The sequence below is a fragment of the Crocuta crocuta genome, unplaced genomic scaffold (genome assembly GCF_008692635.1).
Source record: "Crocuta crocuta isolate KB4526 unplaced genomic scaffold, BGI_CrCroc_1.0 scaffold57, whole genome shotgun sequence".
Lineage (NCBI taxonomy): Eukaryota > Metazoa > Chordata > Mammalia > Carnivora > Hyaenidae > Crocuta > Crocuta crocuta.
Window position 1 is genome coordinate 4,193,016 of NW_027532163.1, and position 17,692 is coordinate 4,210,707.

At 45.3% G+C, this 17,692-nt stretch overlaps 1 protein-coding gene across 1 annotated transcript in view; it reads right to left on the reverse strand.

Moving 5' to 3' along the window:
• Nucleotides 1-10,786: 10,786 nt before the first annotated feature.
• The window catches only part of ANAPC4 (anaphase promoting complex subunit 4), a 31,897-nt gene continuing 24,991 nt past the window's right edge, over nt 10,787-17,692 (reverse strand). Inside the window, exons 21-28 of the mRNA XM_077776605.1 lie at nt 16,173-16,270; nt 15,546-15,607; nt 15,429-15,467; nt 15,228-15,329; nt 13,959-14,033; nt 12,875-13,048; nt 12,059-12,182; nt 10,787-11,560 (exon numbers count right to left, since the gene is read on the reverse strand). Coding sequence (XP_077632731.1) covers nt 11,336-11,560; nt 12,059-12,182; nt 12,875-13,048; nt 13,959-14,033; nt 15,228-15,329; nt 15,429-15,467; nt 15,546-15,607; nt 16,173-16,270 — 899 coding nt within the window. The 3' untranslated portion in view covers nt 10,787-11,335. The remainder of the gene's footprint in view (nt 11,561-12,058; nt 12,183-12,874; nt 13,049-13,958; nt 14,034-15,227; nt 15,330-15,428; nt 15,468-15,545; nt 15,608-16,172; nt 16,271-17,692) is intronic.

The following is a 17,692-nucleotide window of genomic DNA, read 5'->3' on the forward strand; positions in this document are numbered from 1 at the left end:
AACCAGCCCCAAGTGGCCAGGACTTGATCAATAACTGACGGCTTCCCTAATTTCTGCTCCTGTTCCCAACTTAGGATCACCCAGAGGAAGCCCACTCTGCACCCCAGTTTCTAATTCACCCGCCTACAGCTTCCCGGAGCCAGCAGCCTCCAACCAGGGCTACCTGGGGCTGCCCTCTTCTCCCCTATAAAGCTTTCCCACTCCTCCACCTGATTTGAGGCTCTGCCAGCACATGTGATGGCGGCTGCCACCCTTGCAGGCTGAGAATACACCACCTTTGCTTATGCTCATTTGGTGGGGCTTACCCCCAGAAAGCCTTGAACTAAGCCTGGCCCTTCAGAGCCCGAGGCCCAGTGTCGCGCTCACATGTCTTGGAGCCGATTTTCACATGAACTGCACAAGCAAGCGAACTGCTGCCCTCTGCAGGGATTTCCAACCATCCTCCAGCCAGCGAGCCCAGAAGACCTCAGGAGCCCCGTGTCCTGGTGGGGACCCTCCCACACAGTCACCTGCTCTGGGATGTCCTTCCCGGGCTGCGGGGCCTGGGATAGCACACTGCCTCGTGAGTGTGGATTAGCCAGAAAGTCTATGCTGTGGCTGGGCTTCCTGGGTGGAGGCATTCCCACAGAGCACCCTCGAAAACACCCTGGGCTGTGGCCGTGACCTTGACCATAGGGAGCAGCTCCCTCCTGCCTTGGATGGCTCAGCTCTGCAGACCTGGCCCTGCTGGCTGGGAGCCTTGGGTGCTCCCCCGCTTGGGGCTAGCGTTAGAGTTCCCAGGCACTAGGGGGCGCTGTTGTTTCCCAAACAGGACTGAATTTCAGGGGCTGGGCTTCCCGCAGGGCACAGATCTTCAGTGAGTGGCATGGCTCAGCCAATCTGCAAATTCGGTCCTTCAACTCCCACTTCTTAAATGGAAGCTACATGATTTCACGTCCTACTTCCAGTCACTCCCCTCCCAGACCGTCTCACCCCATCAAGCCCCTTTTATGTGTAGCGTGAGTAAATAGGATGGTTGGCGTGTGACGGTCTTTTTTATTTTAGGGGCGCCTGGGTGGCTCAGTCGGTTAAGCGTCCGACTTTGGTTCAGGTCATGATCTCACGGTTCGTGGGTTCAAGCCCCACATGAGCTCTGTGCTGACAGCTCAGAGCCTGGAGCCTGATTCAGATTCTGTGTCTCCCTCTCTCTCTCTCTGACTCTCTCCTGCTCACGCTGTCTCTCTCTCTGTCTCTCTCTTTCTCTCTCTCAGAAATAAATAAAACATTAAAAAACTTATTTTTTTAATGTTTTATGTATTTATTTTGAGAGAGTGAGCGTGAGTCGGGCAGGGGCAGAGAGTGAGGATGAGAGAATCCCAAGCAGGCTTGACACTGACAGTGCGGCTCCATCGTTACCTGAGCTGAAATAAGTCAGACCCTTAACGGGCTGAGCCACCCAGTGTCCTGATGTGTGATGTTCTGAGCTACTTTGTGTAAAAAACATAAGACATAACTGTTGTTTCCCTGACCCCGCAGTCTCATACTTTCTAGCCTAAAGTTCACGGCCCAAATGTGTTCTTCTGGCTTGTGTGTGGCAGAGCCTCACGGGTTTCCTCGGTGTCCACGACTGACCGTCCTGTTCTGGACGGCCTTCCCACCGCAAACTGCACATCTGCCCCGTTTGGCCCGTGCTTCCATTCCGAGGATGCGTTCCCTGCCTCTCCCCAAGCCCCCCTGCCTTCCTTCCTCCGTGGGCGCCTGCACCCACTGAGAGTTGTAGACCGACAAAACGCAGAACAATCTTGATGGATTGGAAAATGGGACAGAGATCACTCACAGCACAAATACGGCGCGGCTCCCCCTCTGTAACCCTTCTGGGGAAGAAAGCACGGCTCTCTGTGACACCTGAACCCTCTTCCCCACCCCCCCCACACAGCACAACTATGACACCTGAACACACACACACACACACACACACACACACACACAGCATGGCTCTATGACACCTGAACACACACACACACACACACACAGCATGGCTCTGTCTATGACACATGAACACACACACACAAACACATACAGCACGGCTCTGTCTGTGACACCTGAACACACACACACACACACAGCATGGCTCTATGACACCTGAACACACACACACACAGGCACACACACACAGCTCTCTCTATGACACCTGAACACCCACACCCAGTATCACTCTATGACACCTGAACACACACACAGTATGGCTCTATGACACCTGAACACACACACACACACACACACACACAGCACGGCTCTGTCTATGACACATGAACACACACACACAAACACATACAGCACGGCTCTGTCTGTGACACCTGAACACACACACACACACACAGCATGGCTCTATGACACCTGAACACACACACACACACATACACACACAGCATGGCTCTATGACACCTGAACACACACACACACAGGCACACACACACAGCTCTCTCTATGACACCTGAACACCCACACCCAGTATGGCTCTATGACACCTGAACACACACACAGTATGGCTCTATGACACCTGAACACACACACACACACACGCACACACACACAGCTCTCTCTATGACACCTGAACACACACACACACACACACACACACACAGCACGGCTCTGTCTGTGACACCTGAACACACACGAACCTCCTCAGGAGGCAAAGGAAGACGACAAGTGGGACTGGCCGTGGGCAGTACTGTCTGGGAGGAAACCACACTCATCTTGGGGGCCAGGATTTGGGGTTCCTGCCCCAGCTCTGCGGCGTGCCACTCCCGGGTCTGCAGGGAAAAGCATCGCTCCCCCTCACGGCCTGTTTCCCCCCAGAGCCGCCAGCGGTCACGGATGAAGGAGCAATCTGGAGTGGAGCCGGGTCATCCGTGCCGCAGAGGCATTACGGTGGCCACGCCACGCAGGCCGCTGGCGAGGGGGTGCGGGGTGGTGTCGGGGAACAACACAGACCCCGGACAGGCAGCACACTCGGTGGTTAAAGGCCGGGGTGCCGCACCACACTGCCTGGCCTCACACCCCTATCCCACCCTGCTGGCTCGTGGGATTACCGCGGCCGAGCTAGAAAACTTCCTGACGCCTCAGTTTCTTCATCTGTGAAATAGGGATGATGCCAATAAGAGCACTTGCCTCGTAGGACTGTGGTGAGGCGTCAGGGAGGTACCGATGAGGCGTGCTTGGGACCGTGCCCGCCCTAGTAAGCACTCACGCACGGCTAGCAGACGTCGTCGTCCGGGCTCAGATCGTCTGTCTGCGTCCTGGCTCTACCGCCGACGAGTGTGACTGGCACACGGCGAAACCCTGAACTGTAAAACACGGGCAGCGATCCCTCGGTCGCAGAGCTGTTCCGAGAGTTGTAGGACAGCCGGGGCCTCTCCCACGCTTTTCCTCCTGCCTCGGAGGAGCTGGGCGAGTCCAACGCCGACAAGGAGAAGGGGGATGGGCAGCAGCGGGTGTGGACTCGACCCTGTGATCACCACCAGCCTCGGATCTGGCCCTAGAACGTCTGGAGCCCCAAGCGCTCGGGATTTTCACGCACAAGTTGGCAGATCTAGAGGCCCCCAGGCCCTGAAGTGCGCCTCACACGGTGGGAAAGGCGGGGGTCCCGTTTGAGCCCCTCCGGGGGCCTGTCTGGCCCTGGAGCGAGGGCCTAAGCAGTCACGTGGGGCCGCCTCTCCGCTCCGCCACACACAGGTTTCCTCAAGGGGCGGCGCACCTAAGACAGGGTCAGGCCAGCGTCCTTCATTTTCACAGATGCTGGCGAGGATGCAGAGAAAGGGGAACCCCTTTGCGTTGCCGGTGAGAACGCAGACCGGTGCAGCCACTCTGGAAAAACAGTGCCGACGGTCCTCAAAAAATTAAAAACAGGGGCGCCTGGGTGGCTGTCGGTTAAGCGTCCCACTTCAGCCCAGGTTATGATGTCCCTGTTCGTGGGGTCGAGTCCCTTGTCAGGCTCTGTGCTGACTGCTCGGAGCCTGAAGCCTGCTTCAGATTTTGTGTCTCCCTCTCTCTCTCTCTCTCTGCCTCTCCCCTGCTTGTGCTCTCTCTCTCACTCCCCAAAATAAACATTGAACTACCCTATGACTGAGTAATTGAACTGCTATTTATCCAAAGGATACAAAAATGCTGATTTGAAGGAGGACATGCACGTCAATGCTTATAGCAGCGCTATCAACAATAGCTGAAATATGGAAAGATCCCAAATGTCCACCGAGTGATGAATGGATAAAGAAGATATGGTGTGTACACACACACACATGCACACAATAGAATATTACTTGGTGATCAAAAAGAACAGAATCTTGCCATTTGCAACAACATGGATGGAACTAGAGTGTATCATGCTGAGTGAAATGTCAGAAAAAGACAAATCTATGATTTCACTCATATGTGGAATTTAAGAAACAAAACAGATGAACATAGGAGAAGGGAAGGAAAAATAAGATAAAAACAGGGAGGCAAATCATCAGAGACTCTTGAATAAGAGAACAAACTGAGGGTTGCTGGGGGGGGAGGTGGGTGGAGGAGAGACTAAATATGTGACTGGCATTAAGGAGGGCGCTTGTTGGGATGAGCACTGGATGTCGTATGTAAGTGATGAATCACTAAATTCTATTCCTGAAATCATTATTACACTATACATTAACTGACTTGAATTTAAAAAAAGTAAAGACATGACAAGGTCAGACGGCAACCCTAGACATCGCCTCCCAGAGCCATCGGGGAGGGCTGCTGCATCTGGCTTCAAAATCAGATTAAAGCTGACCGCCATATCCATTACAGCCTTTAATGGAGGGCCCGGCTGAAGAAAGTGCTAACCTACGGGTGATACAAGAATTACAAACACTGTCCACGCCTCCATGTTGTCTTAGTATTTTATTTGCACCGTGTCCCTAGAAGCATGGGTATCTGTTTCAAGCCCCTTTCAGTGTCCTGGGTCTTTAGGAGCACAGCTTGGCCTCAGCCTGCCTAGGTTTGAACCCCAGCCTCACTACCTACCAAGTGACTGTGAGTCAGTCGCTGACTCCCTCCAGGCTTTTTTTTTTTTAAATGTTTTTATTTATTTTTGATAGAGATAGAGAGAGAGAGCATGCACATGAGTGGGGAAAGGAGCACACAGAAAGGGGGAGAGTGAGAATCGCAGGCAGGCTCTGTGCTGTCAGCACGGAGCCCAACGTAGGGCTCGATCTCATGAACTGTGAGATCCTGACCTGGGCCAAAGTCAAGTCGGACACTCAACCCACTGGGCCCCCCCCAGGCGCCCTTTCCTTTCAAAGCACATACAGCTTCCTGTTCTCTGTGGCCCTCACTATCATCATTCATTGCCTGGCCACGCCTCCTCATTCGTGGGTGATCTCAGCGCCCAAGCCCTCTTACCGCTTCTACCATCACTGTTGTCATTGTTTGGTGACTTTAGCGTTACCACCACAGGAGTAAGGCACCCAATCCCTGGCTGACCACCCCATTCTTGACCACGTAGCTCCAAGGATCCCCTCCCTTCCCGGCAGCAGCACCACAGGCACACGTAAAGGAGCGACGTCAGCTTCACCACCCCCGGAACAGTGACTGCAAACGGCCCTCGCCAGCCATCACCTGTCTTCTGGTTCCAAAGTTCCACAACCCTCTACCTTCCAACCCACTGACCTGTCACTGTGTCCCTACCTTCCCATCCGCCTCCCCACCTGATTATAATGGGTTGGCAAAACCCCAGGAAATCAACGCCCCAGTGAGAGAAAATGATCCCGTTGGGTGGACTCACTTGAAACTGACACATGTCTCCAGGGCACCCTCAACACCCCCACTTTCCCAGCAAGTTGGGGGGAAGTCACTGCTTGTCACTGTGGAGACCTTGACACCTAGTACCCAGGGGAAATTGCACCAGCTGCCCGTGTCCCCACAGGCTCCTGTTAGGATGCAAGGGACATTGTGTCCCAGCCCAATGCTGGGCCTTCCTTCGGTCACTGGGCCTCACCCTTTTTGCCTCCTGAAGGATTTCACTTGTACTCACGCTTCTCCTTTCTCAAGAAACGGTCAGTTTCTCCCCGCTCAGCGCATCAGGGCTGTGGATGTATAAATATGCCTTCCTATAATCACTTTTTTTAAAAAGCTCCTGATGCGATCCATGCCCCCTCCTACTCTTGCAGCAATTCTTCACACATTGCCCCCATCAGCGGCCCCCCACTTCTGCACCTCACACCCGCTCCACACACCCGCTCCCACTGGGCTTCCGCCAGCCCCTCCACCCGCAGAAACCATTTCTGTCAGCATCATGACTGATATTTTTTTTTTTTTACCTAAAGTCATATTTTAAACACATCACTCTGAAACTCACAAAAACGAAGTCCATAAAATGATGTGGAAGCCGAAAACTTGAAAAAAAGGGAAATCTAGATGTAAGTCACCAGTATCTGGATGGAGGCGTGGGTTCGCGGAAGATCGGTAATTGTTATTTTCAGCAGGTCCAGGCCTGGACCAACATTGATGGTTTTTATCATGAGGAAAATAATCTGTCCATCAGTTTGCAACTTTGGGGGTACAACCCATTTGTGAACAAATTCAATGCACTCAATGCTAAAACCTCAGGAGAATTTATCTTTCATACCTCAAACCAGCGTCCACTTTGCTGGATGCTAGCATGTTCGGTAATCCAATCAAGTATTTCTTGAGCACCTGCTACGTGCTAGGCACTACAGCCAGTATTCGGTATAGGGAGATACACAAAATAGGCATGGTCTCTGTTACAGGGTTTGTAATCGAATTTAGGCAATAAAATAAGCACCAAATTAGGATGTAACTGCTAACTGTGGCAGGTGGCATGATGGGGAGGGCTAAGAGACTCCTAAAATCACAGTGGCTTTAGGAAGTGAGAATGAGAATTACACCTGTGAAGCATCAGGGAAAGGCATTCCTGGCAAACAGCACATCCCAAAGCCCTGGGGTAGAAAGAATTAGGTCCTTCCAAGAAAAGGAAGAAAGCCTCTCTGAGCGGGGGAAGCCCGAGAGGGTGCTGGCGGAGGCCGCAGGGGCCGCGTCTTGGAGAACACGCTAACAAGACTGAAAGTTGCTCCAAATCACCATTGACTCCATTTTTCACACATAAGAGCCAATCCCGATCACTCCTTTCCTCCACTTCTTGGCAGCATTTGACGTGATCGATGGATCCCCTGACTGGGTTTCCATCAATCCTGTCCCCTGGGTCTCCTCCTGCCTCCCGGGCCAGTCCTTCCAAATCTCTTCTGATGGTTCCTCCCCCAGTAGGGAGAAAGTAGGCTCTACACCCCGAAGGACCCCACAACAATGGTCTCCGGCCCTTCCATGTCCACTCTGCTGCCTGGGGATCTTGACGCTACAGCCTAAGAGAGCAAACCACATCGTATTTAGATAGATTTCCCTTCACACCTCTTCCTGCGGCAGGACAAAGCGGTGTGAAGTTAAGCGGTGCAAGGGAAAAGGGGAACACGTTAGCGATGCTCCCAAGTTCTGCAGCACCACTTAACATGTTTACAGTCGCAGATGCGAATTTACAGTATCTAGCGAGGCTCCTAAATACCAGCTCTACCACCTGAGAAGTGGAAAACATACAAATTAAAATAATAATGGTCACTCTGCAGTGGGAATCAGGAATACAAAAGTGAATCAAAACACTTCCCTGGGGCACCTGGGTGCCTCAATCGGTTAAGCATCTGACCCTTGATTTCAGCTCAGGTCATGAGTTCACAATTTGTGGGTTCAAGCCCCATGTCAGACTCCGCGCTGATAGTGTGGAGCCTGCTTAAGATGCTCTTGCTCGCTCTCTTGCTCTCTCTCTCAAAATAAACTTAAAAAAAAAAGAGTTCCTGAAGTTTCCAGTCTTGTTGGGAGGATAGGACAACACTGGAAGTCGAAATGGCAAGAGGCAGGCATGAATTACAAACCCATCTCCTTGCTTTCACATTTAAAGCATCCACCAAGTCGGTAAACACACCATTTAGTCATGATGCAGGACGCCTTTATCATCACTACTAGTGTCTGGGGGTGCTGTTTGCTCAGTCTGACTGCACACGCCAGGGCAAAGGTAGTATTTATGAGTTCTAACCGCCCGTTAACCAACCTGCCTGGCCCTTACAGACTGACCTCAGCATCTACCACGTGGCTGAACGTGAGCGTAAGGGTAAAATGGGGCCTTGAAGGATTCAGTTCCACATGCTCTCGTGCACAGACTCAGGGTAACGATTAGGCCCACCAACATTTAAAGAGACTTACATAACTGTGTGCACGTTACATGGAAAACTAATCACATCAGGATCATCTGTAAGGAAAAATCCACAATTCAATGCATCTAAGGGAGCAGCTTTTAATTGAAAAATGATAAGCATCTAATGACTAAAAAATAGCTTCCATACAATATAAAGGCTCTCAACCTCAGTGGGCATAAGAGCAGGTGAGTTGGTTACAAACACAGGCCCGGGCCCGGTCTCCACATTTTGAGGAGTGGTTGTGGGTGGCACCCATACATTTGCATATTTAATCACTGGCCCAGGCAATTTTGATGTGGGGGTATCTGATTCATGGAAAATCCTGTTCTAGTGAGCTCAGAAAGTGAAAAACACTGATTACCTACATATTAACAATTCATTTTCATAGAATTAACCCTTGGACAATTGAGAATTTCCAAACTGACTATTCCTAAAGGTTCAAATACTATTTCCTGCTTTAACATAATCCTTACTCTCATGCTGTAAGGTTTCTGTGATCTTGACTTAGTATAATTCTAAGTACCATCTCCCTCTACTCAGCGAGAGCTAAAAATGATATGTTGGACGAATGTACATTCTAATAAGCGCAATCAGTCTATAGTAATTGCCACAACTTCAAAGGAGCCAAAGAAACCGATCTGCCCAGAGAATTCATGCAACCCATAATTTCAATTATAGCATTCTCTAGAAATATTTAGCACATGTTTGCTTGCTGGGTTTCTGCAAGAATGGGATGGTACTTAGATTAACTCAGGTATCTGTATCTGAGAGATACAGTTATGGTGTCATAACCCAAAGTTATAACATAATCTAACATCGTTCTTCACATTTATATTCAAATGCTTTGAATAAAGATAAAATGTTTTAGCATTTTGGTTAAGGGTAAAATTTTTGTTTGGGGAAGAAAATCAAGAACAAAGGGGAAAAAAAAAACTACAGAGCCAGAGACTTAGAAGAACTATTGTCACAGTCCCATTAAGTCAGGCACAAAAAAAAAAAAAAAAAAAGAAGAAGAAGAAAAGGAAAAAAAAAAAATGCTATTTAAATTTCTAAAACCTCAACACATTTTAATCCTGGAAAAGAGAAGCATGGAATTATAGTAAGTGCTGATCTTTAGCGGGTGTCTCATACATGCCAACCACAGTGCTCTGCGAACACCCATTTAGCCCTCAAACCTTTAGGCAGGTACTTGCTATGCTCACTGTATGAAGGTCAGGGCCCAGAGCTCCACACACGGCCTGCATCTGGAAAAGTCCACTGCCCAGAGTCCTCCATGGACCACTTTACTGGTTACTCACTAAATTCAAAACTCAAATTTAGCATCTGCTGCTAAATAAACTGGAAATAAAACGATAGTCTACAATGCTCAAATTCTTCCTAAACATTAAAAAGCAAAGTTTCCTATGGTGTAGAAATCATAGCTTAAATCTAAAAATACGATGATAAACAGATTATCTGCACTCTACTTATTAAAACCTAAAAAAGGAATTCAGGTATCAGTTCAAAACTTTCTACTTTGATATCGTACAAATCCAGTTCCTAAATATTTATCACATACATTAAAAGAACTGGTGAAAAAACTACTTTCTCAAGATTAGGGATGATTCACATTAATTTAACTTGCTGTTATGGGACAGCTCGTACATCAACAGCACTAGTGCTGATTCCTTCCTGGCTCAGGATGAAGGCAGAGTCTGGGAGCTTCGGTTTCAGTGTATCCCTAGGCTGGAGCTGCAGGAGGCAAATGTGCACATGTCCAAAAATCTCCACAGGGGGTAGACGACTGTCTAATAAAGATCGGCTGCTCATTGTGAAATTGTAACTCATTCTAACAAGCTGTCATGTAATCTGACAGATGACCTTTCTTGCTCGCAAAAGTTAATTCAAGACATTCTGCATTATGCCATGAAACTGACCAACCACCAGGAAGCATTTATGTGAATCATATATTAATCGTGATGAAGGCCTGCTCCGTGCAAGGCAGTACACTAGCACAGTCGGCCTCCTGAAGATCACAGCTCTGAATTCCAAGCTCATGCACACGATAGTGGCTTCTCTTCAGTTTTCCCTTTACGCCAACAGAGACCAGACCAACTGAGGCACCTGGAGTATCTAACGCATGATGTGCCTAAAATCCAAGTGTAACAGGTATTATTCAAGAAATAGACAAATGACACAGAACCCTGCAGTTACCCACTCATCTGCTTGTATCTTCCTACCCAAAGATATTTAAAGCTTTAAAAAGTGATTCTTTCATTTATTAGTGAACTGATACTAGAGTTCATATATAAAACAGAAATTCTTTGAAAGCCACATGACAATCCCACTCAACTTTAGGAATGAGCATCAGGAAATTAACCGCTCATTTGCACTAATGCGAAGTTAGGTTTAGTTGATCCACATTTCTAGCATTCCCAAGGCTACTGTGTGTCCTTGACCAACTCTCAACAGAGGAAAAAGACACATCTAAACGCTGCCAATTCAAAGAATTCAGAGCTCAAATACGGTAACAAAATGAGAAGATAGTCATGTCGGTGCCAAACAGTGTTTCTTCTATTTAGATCATAAAGACAGTGTCCATCTTTTGGCTTCTTCAGCATTACAGTAAAGCAGTATAATTTATTTTGAAAAGATATTTTGAAACCATTCTGGAGACCTGGAATAAACTAGAAAGAGGAAGATGGAAAAAAGAGGAATAAATATTATCTACATTTTTAACATACTAAATGCCTCAAAACTTCCAGTGATGAATTATCATTTAAACAGAATTTCTTCTTGACATAGGAATGATTCCTGATACCTACCTTTTAACAGACAAGACTGAAACTTTCCTCACATTCAATTTATGTCTTCTTTAAACACAAATTCTGCACACAGTATTAAAAAGAAATCTCAGCAAAAAGAAAGTCTATTGTAGTGACTATACCACTAGGGGAAGATGAAGCAGAATAAGGAAAAATATAATTTATGGTTTATTTCTTTGTTACACAAAGATAATTAAGAATGGTCCAAAACATCTTAGTCCATCTCCCAGGTTTTTCCTGACATAATGAGAACGTACAAAATGATGGCAAGCTAGATTAGGGGTCCAGCTCAGGGTCAAGTTTCTCCACCTTGATGACGATCTCTGGAGCTAAAGCAGCACTGGCCTGCTGGCTCTCTGCCTCCGACTCTGAGAGTACTTCTTCCTTGATCTTCACGGGCTTATTACTGGCCTCCTCCTCTTCATCTGAAGACTCGTCCAGCTCCCATTCATCGTCTATGTCCATTTCAAATACTCTTACATGACGGAGATTTGAGCTCAACTAGAGAAGAAAAGGTTTAGGAGTTTTTAAATGAATGGCTTAACTAACACATAATGTATAAGAAATCAGAAATTTGAAGAACAGTCTTACACGAAAGTTATTTTTCACTGATTTACAACAAAATCACTAAACTTAGCCTCATTTGCTGCAAAAGGATCTCTACATATTAACAGTGACAATGTCATGACAACTACATCTATGGGCGCCTGGCTAGCTCAGCTGGAAGAGCATGCGATTCCTGGTCTCGGGGTATAAGCATGAGCCCCGCTTTGGGTATAGAGATTACCTAAAAAAAAAAATTAACAATTAACATCTAGAATTGTTATTACTTAGTAAGACTCCTCAGAACAAGAAAGCTACATAGCTAAGACTACAACATGCTCATAACCAATAAAAGCAATACATCACAAAATGTTTGCCCTTTCTGAAAGGACACCACAGATCCAAAGTCACTTCCCCCTGTTACTCTGAGTCAGTAAACAATCTGTAAATACTTACCACACAGGACACTTTGCGAAAACCATTCCCAGCAACATACTGTGCTTTCATGCTTTCCAGTAATCTCCAATGCTTCTCAAAATGCATGGTACGTGTGGGAATAGCACTATGCTGTTCATCTAGCCTGGAGGGGAAAAACCAACGGAGGAATGAAAACGGGGTCTTCTCCCTGGTTTACAAGGGGTAGTTAACAGGATCCACCATGGGTCTGATTTCTACCAATACTCCCATTTCCAATATAATTCTATCAGCCACTATCTAAAAAGCTATTATATGATCTTCTAGGAAAATCCTGCAATTCCAAATAGCTAGAATGTCATCTTACTATGACAAAAGGTTTCTGATTTCTTTTCAAGGAAAGCAAATGGACACATTTTTAAATTAGAGAAGGGACCTACTCACTTAAATCTAAGAAAACTAAAACGGCCTCTGGAATTGGCTGTGTACCCTCCATATGGCTACCGAGGTCCTAATTCTGGTAGGAAACCACCAAGAGCCAATCTAAAATCATTAATTCTACTATAATCTGATTAATGCTTTGCTTGAAAACAGAACTAACAGAAGTTAGTTCTCCACTCCAAGTAATTCCCCACCTTATTGTAGCAAATGCTTCTTGATTTATTAGTAAAACAAAGAGGTATAAGAGCTGCCGGTCAGTATTTTTTTAAATAAAATATAGTACTTCTGCTCAGCTGACTTTATTACTATTCCTAGTAACCACTGTCCAGCACACCTAAGGCACCAGAACGTGTGACACACATTAAAAAACACTGAACTGTCATGTCAGAGAGAAGCTCTTACTACTGAGGCGGTTACCTTGTCGAGTAAGCCCCAGTGAACTCATACTCTGCAGAATCCTCACTGTTATACACTGAAGACAGCGGCAACTGGACCAAGAGTCTGTCTCTTCCTTCGCGCCCCACTGTGTCTTTCAGAACTACTGTTACAGTTTCGTCATCATAAAACTGCGCGTCTAAACAACTGTAAGTGCTAGAAGTAAAGTACATTCTGTTATAGCAGAGACGATCAGGACTACAGAGAAAATACTGTATGCATAACATGGTACTGGTGCAGCACAAAATCATTAAGAAAACAAAAATCAAGTGACATTCTATACAATTACATTTAAAATACATCACTCGTTTGCACTAAAATCAGCTACCTATTGTACCGGTTATTCATAAATACAACTAAGCCCTAAAAACAGGTCGTCATGAAAAAAGAAAAGTCTGTGAGAGTGAGGTTGGTTCACACTTTCAGAAAACTTGATATCAAGAGTTAGGCCTTAAGCCTGTGGAAATTCCATGAACGGCACCTTGCAGATATACTCAGTAAATAAACAGGCCTAACTAGACTGAAAAGTAAAAATAAGATTTACATAGGAAAAGTCACAATAACTTCAAAGACATTATCATTAAAAACTCCTTTCATGTAAGAAAAAGAAAATGGGGAAAAGATTGGTCTATGATTAGTGTCCATTCCACAGGCTCAGGGGTGACTTTGCTAATGTTACCCTTTTATATCCTGAGAACATCCCAGAATAGTGAGAAAAGCACCATCTCACATTACTGTTGGTCATAACAAGAACTCCAGGCACATGCCCCTTGGGACCACCGCCCTTTCTTAATGGACAGGGGAGTGCAGAACTTATTCATTACAGGAAACCACAGCTGTACAGATTCCTGTAGGACAGGAAGGTTCTAGTCTACTATTAAGTCAAATCAAAGTATAACACATACAGGGCAATCCTGCCCCCTATGTTGCAAGTTACAAAGGCCTCCTAAGCACAGTATCATCACTGTAACTGAGTCTAATTGTATTTCTATAATTGCTTTTATTAAACATACACACATATTGTATGTATACATACAATCTCATCCAAACAAGATTCAAGATTTACCTTCTTCTCACTTTTTCAGTTGTAGCATAGGTAAAGCTCCCAAATTTAATAGCAATCAGTCCATTAGTCACAGATCTTGAAGAAAGAAGAGGAAGAAAAAGGCTATGGGGACAACCTGGATAGCCAATGATCTAAATGCTGATCTAAATGCTGACATGACTGTCAGTGTTAGTGTATTTACCTGAACAGCAAGTCCCAGACCAAAATACCATTGCACTCACTCTTCAACACTGACAACTAATTTAAACACCTAAATAGACACAACTGCATCAACATGACAACTTGGTTTAAAACTTAGTCACTAAAGTAGCTAGATACCTTATAAAATTAAGGGCATTTGGAACAACCAAATTATTTCTCTTTGGCTTCATCTTGGTCTCAAAAATTTCCTTCAAATTCAAATTAAAAACCATTTGGGGGCATATGGATGGCTCAACTGGTTAAGCCTCCAACTCTTGATTTCAGCTCATAGTTTGGAGCCTGCGTGGGAGTCTGTCATCCTCTCTTTCTGCCCCTCCCTCACTTGTGCCATCTCTCTCAAAATAAATAAACTTAACAAAAAAAAAAAACTTAAAAAAAAACATATGAGATACTAATGGTATTCTGTATATGATTTATTTTTTTTAGAATTTCACTTCAGATTCTCAAAAGAAGTCTCTATAGGCAAGGCCTCTTCTATTTAATGAAAGGCAAACAGCCTGCGGTAAAAGTCCTTTCCATAAGGAACACAAAACACAGTTTTGAACTGCTACAAGTTCATGAGATGCAATCCTGAGTGTTCTGCTGTTGTATTTTTCTGAACCCTAAAGAAATCCTACATGTCACAGCTATACCTGTACAAAATTAATAATCCAGAATCAGAAGGGATCACATAGCTTCCTAATTTGGCATTATCATATTAATGATGTGAAAACTAAGACTAAGAACAGTTCAGTGACAAGCCTAGAGTCAGAAGGTGGCTTAACTAAACCCCAAAATATAGGGGAGGGATGCTGTATGTTTTATTATTAAAAATAACAGGGGCACCTGGGTGGCTTGGTCGGTTAAGTTTTTGACTTCAGCTCAGGGCATGATCTCGCAGTCTGTGAGTTTGAGCCCCACATCGGGCTCTGTGCTGACAGCTCAGAGCCTGGAGCCCGCTTCACATTCTGTGTCTCCCTCTCTCTCCCCTCTCCCGCTTGCACTCTGTTTTTTGCTCTCAAAAATAAACATTAAAAAATTTAATAAGTATATCATCTTATCTAATTCAAACTTTAAATTAACACTTACTGGGAAATATCAGTGTGTCTCCTTAAGATGCACATTTTATAAAGTGAATCTTCTAAAATAGTAAAAAGAAGATAATGTAGATTTGAGGTTTTATTATTCCACCTAAGGAAAAAAATTTAACGTCACAACATGATATTTAGCTATCGCTGCAGAGAACAAAACTGTATTATTCGCATGAGATAGGGAGAAACACACACTTACAGAAAAGGAAATTTGAACAATCTGCGTGTACAGTCCTCACTAAAACAAAAGAAGAAAAGGTAAGAAAAACTTAAATTGGCCACTGAATCTTATCACCCAAAAAGGAAATAGAATTACCTTCTAGCATCCCTGTATAAAGGAATACAGATTGCTTGATTCATCGATTTTCCAATTACATCCTAAATAAAACAGATTTAATAATAAATACAATTAAAGCATGTACATACATACACACAGATACTCTACATGAAGAACCTGACCATCGCTCTTCCAATCTAGTAAAAAACCACCTAGATCACGAAGCTTTCACACAGGAAACTTCAATGACACTCATAACATTGAGGAAGAGAGAAGATATTCTGAGCTGAAAAGGACGTGGAGAGAAGGGCCCGGCAGCCTAAGAGCCCCGTCCCACCCCCGAGTCTCAAAGCACCGGTGCTCCCTCCTGTAGGAGTAAACTGGAGACACAACAACCCTGTATTGGGTTTGTTCTGGGAACAAATAATAAGGATGCCAACACTTTCAGTAACCCTGTATTTGTGACTGTTTAATTTATGTAAGGAACTAACAATGAGAGGAAATGTTAGGGTGAACCATATGAAACTGCCATTTTTGTTCGCCAGAAGTGGACTATCAGCATGTTCACGTGGCTCACCTTCACAACCGTGATCATTTGCGTAGGTGAGCCACGTATTGTAGACATTCTCACTCCTACTCTAAGACATGCATTTCTTTCAAACTTACTGCTGGTTTTTGCAAGCATAGGTCAATAATGTTCTCCATCCGCCTTTTCACAAAATGCAGTGATTTTCGAGGATAATATGGGAACAGCAAAGGACTTTCTGGTTTCAAACAAAGAGAGAAACAAGAACACAAAGCTATAGCAAACCAAATGATTAGGAGAAAATGAACTCCTGTCAGCGCCAGCCAGCACAGCTTATCTGGCAGTGGAAATCTCCCTGGCCACTTCTTTATACCTTCACACACCTCACTGGAAATGCCCGTGGCCTTCTGCCTTTCATCATCACCTGCTGCCAGCCCCCTAAAAACCACACTTACTACAAGCCGCATCCTAGCAGCTTGGTATTCTTTATTCCATTTTCCCCACCAAAATCGAACGGTATGCTTCCACTGGGTATAAGAAGGAAGGGATCATTTGGGAACCATAAGACCTATAATAGAGTTTGTTCTCTACTCTCTGCCACAATGGGGTGACAACAGTCGGGTACTGTTCTGGAAGAGTATAATACTTAAAAACAGAAACAAGAGACAAGAAACTAGTGCTGTGTAAATAAGCTCTTTACTTTTCAAAAGGCTACTTTACCAGTAGAAAGTGATCTATGATTCCGCGTTTATGGATACCAACTACACTGGAGTCCTTTGTATCTGTTCTTTCTATTGCTCACAACAGCTGTGCAACGTAAGCATCTCACTCTCCACCCTACAGACTAAAACATGAGGCGCAGAAGGTCTGGGCAACTGCCCAGTGTGGAAATGACTAGGAACCTAGACCTGTAAATGGAACCCTCAGGCTCTCAGGCCTGCACTCTTCCACTGAGTTCTGCGGGCTTCCTTCACCTGCAGCATCTTGGGTCTCAGCTGTGCTGGACAACGTGAGCTTTAAGCAGGTCAACGTTATAAGCTCCCCACAGGTGACAGATGCTGTGGGAGCAGAGAAAGACATGTGGTCTTTGTCCCTGGTTCCTGGCACAGAGCTTCTCAAACCCTCAGAATTTCCTGAGCAATAAGGGTGATAGGAACATCTTTCGTTGTAATGAGACGACTCTGGGTAGACCCCTAGGACAGCTTCAGGATGAGGCTGACATCAATGTGTCTCAAGCAATACAAAATATGTCCTGCTCTGAAAAAGTCCAGAGTTAAAACAAAAGAAACAGTAAGCAAAGTTCTGGGCCTCAGAGAATTCTCTCCTTCCCCCATCCACCCTCATTCATTCCTTCATTTATTCAGATAGACAGCACCCAGACACAAGCGGCAAAGATTACCACTGAGTCGAGTTACAAACAGGCTTTGAGTCAGCAGAACCCTGGCTCCACTGCATACTGGCTTGTGTGATCTTGGGCCTTCTCTGACCTTCAGTCTCCTCATTAGTAAACAGGGATAACAGGTACCTACCCCATAGGTTCTATGAGGATTAAAAAATGAAATACGTGTATGTGGTTATTAGCCTAGGGATCTAAGAAACTGATAGACTGTGATCAGATCACTCTTTGAGAAAGCAAAAAAATACCTCTTCAAATATTGTC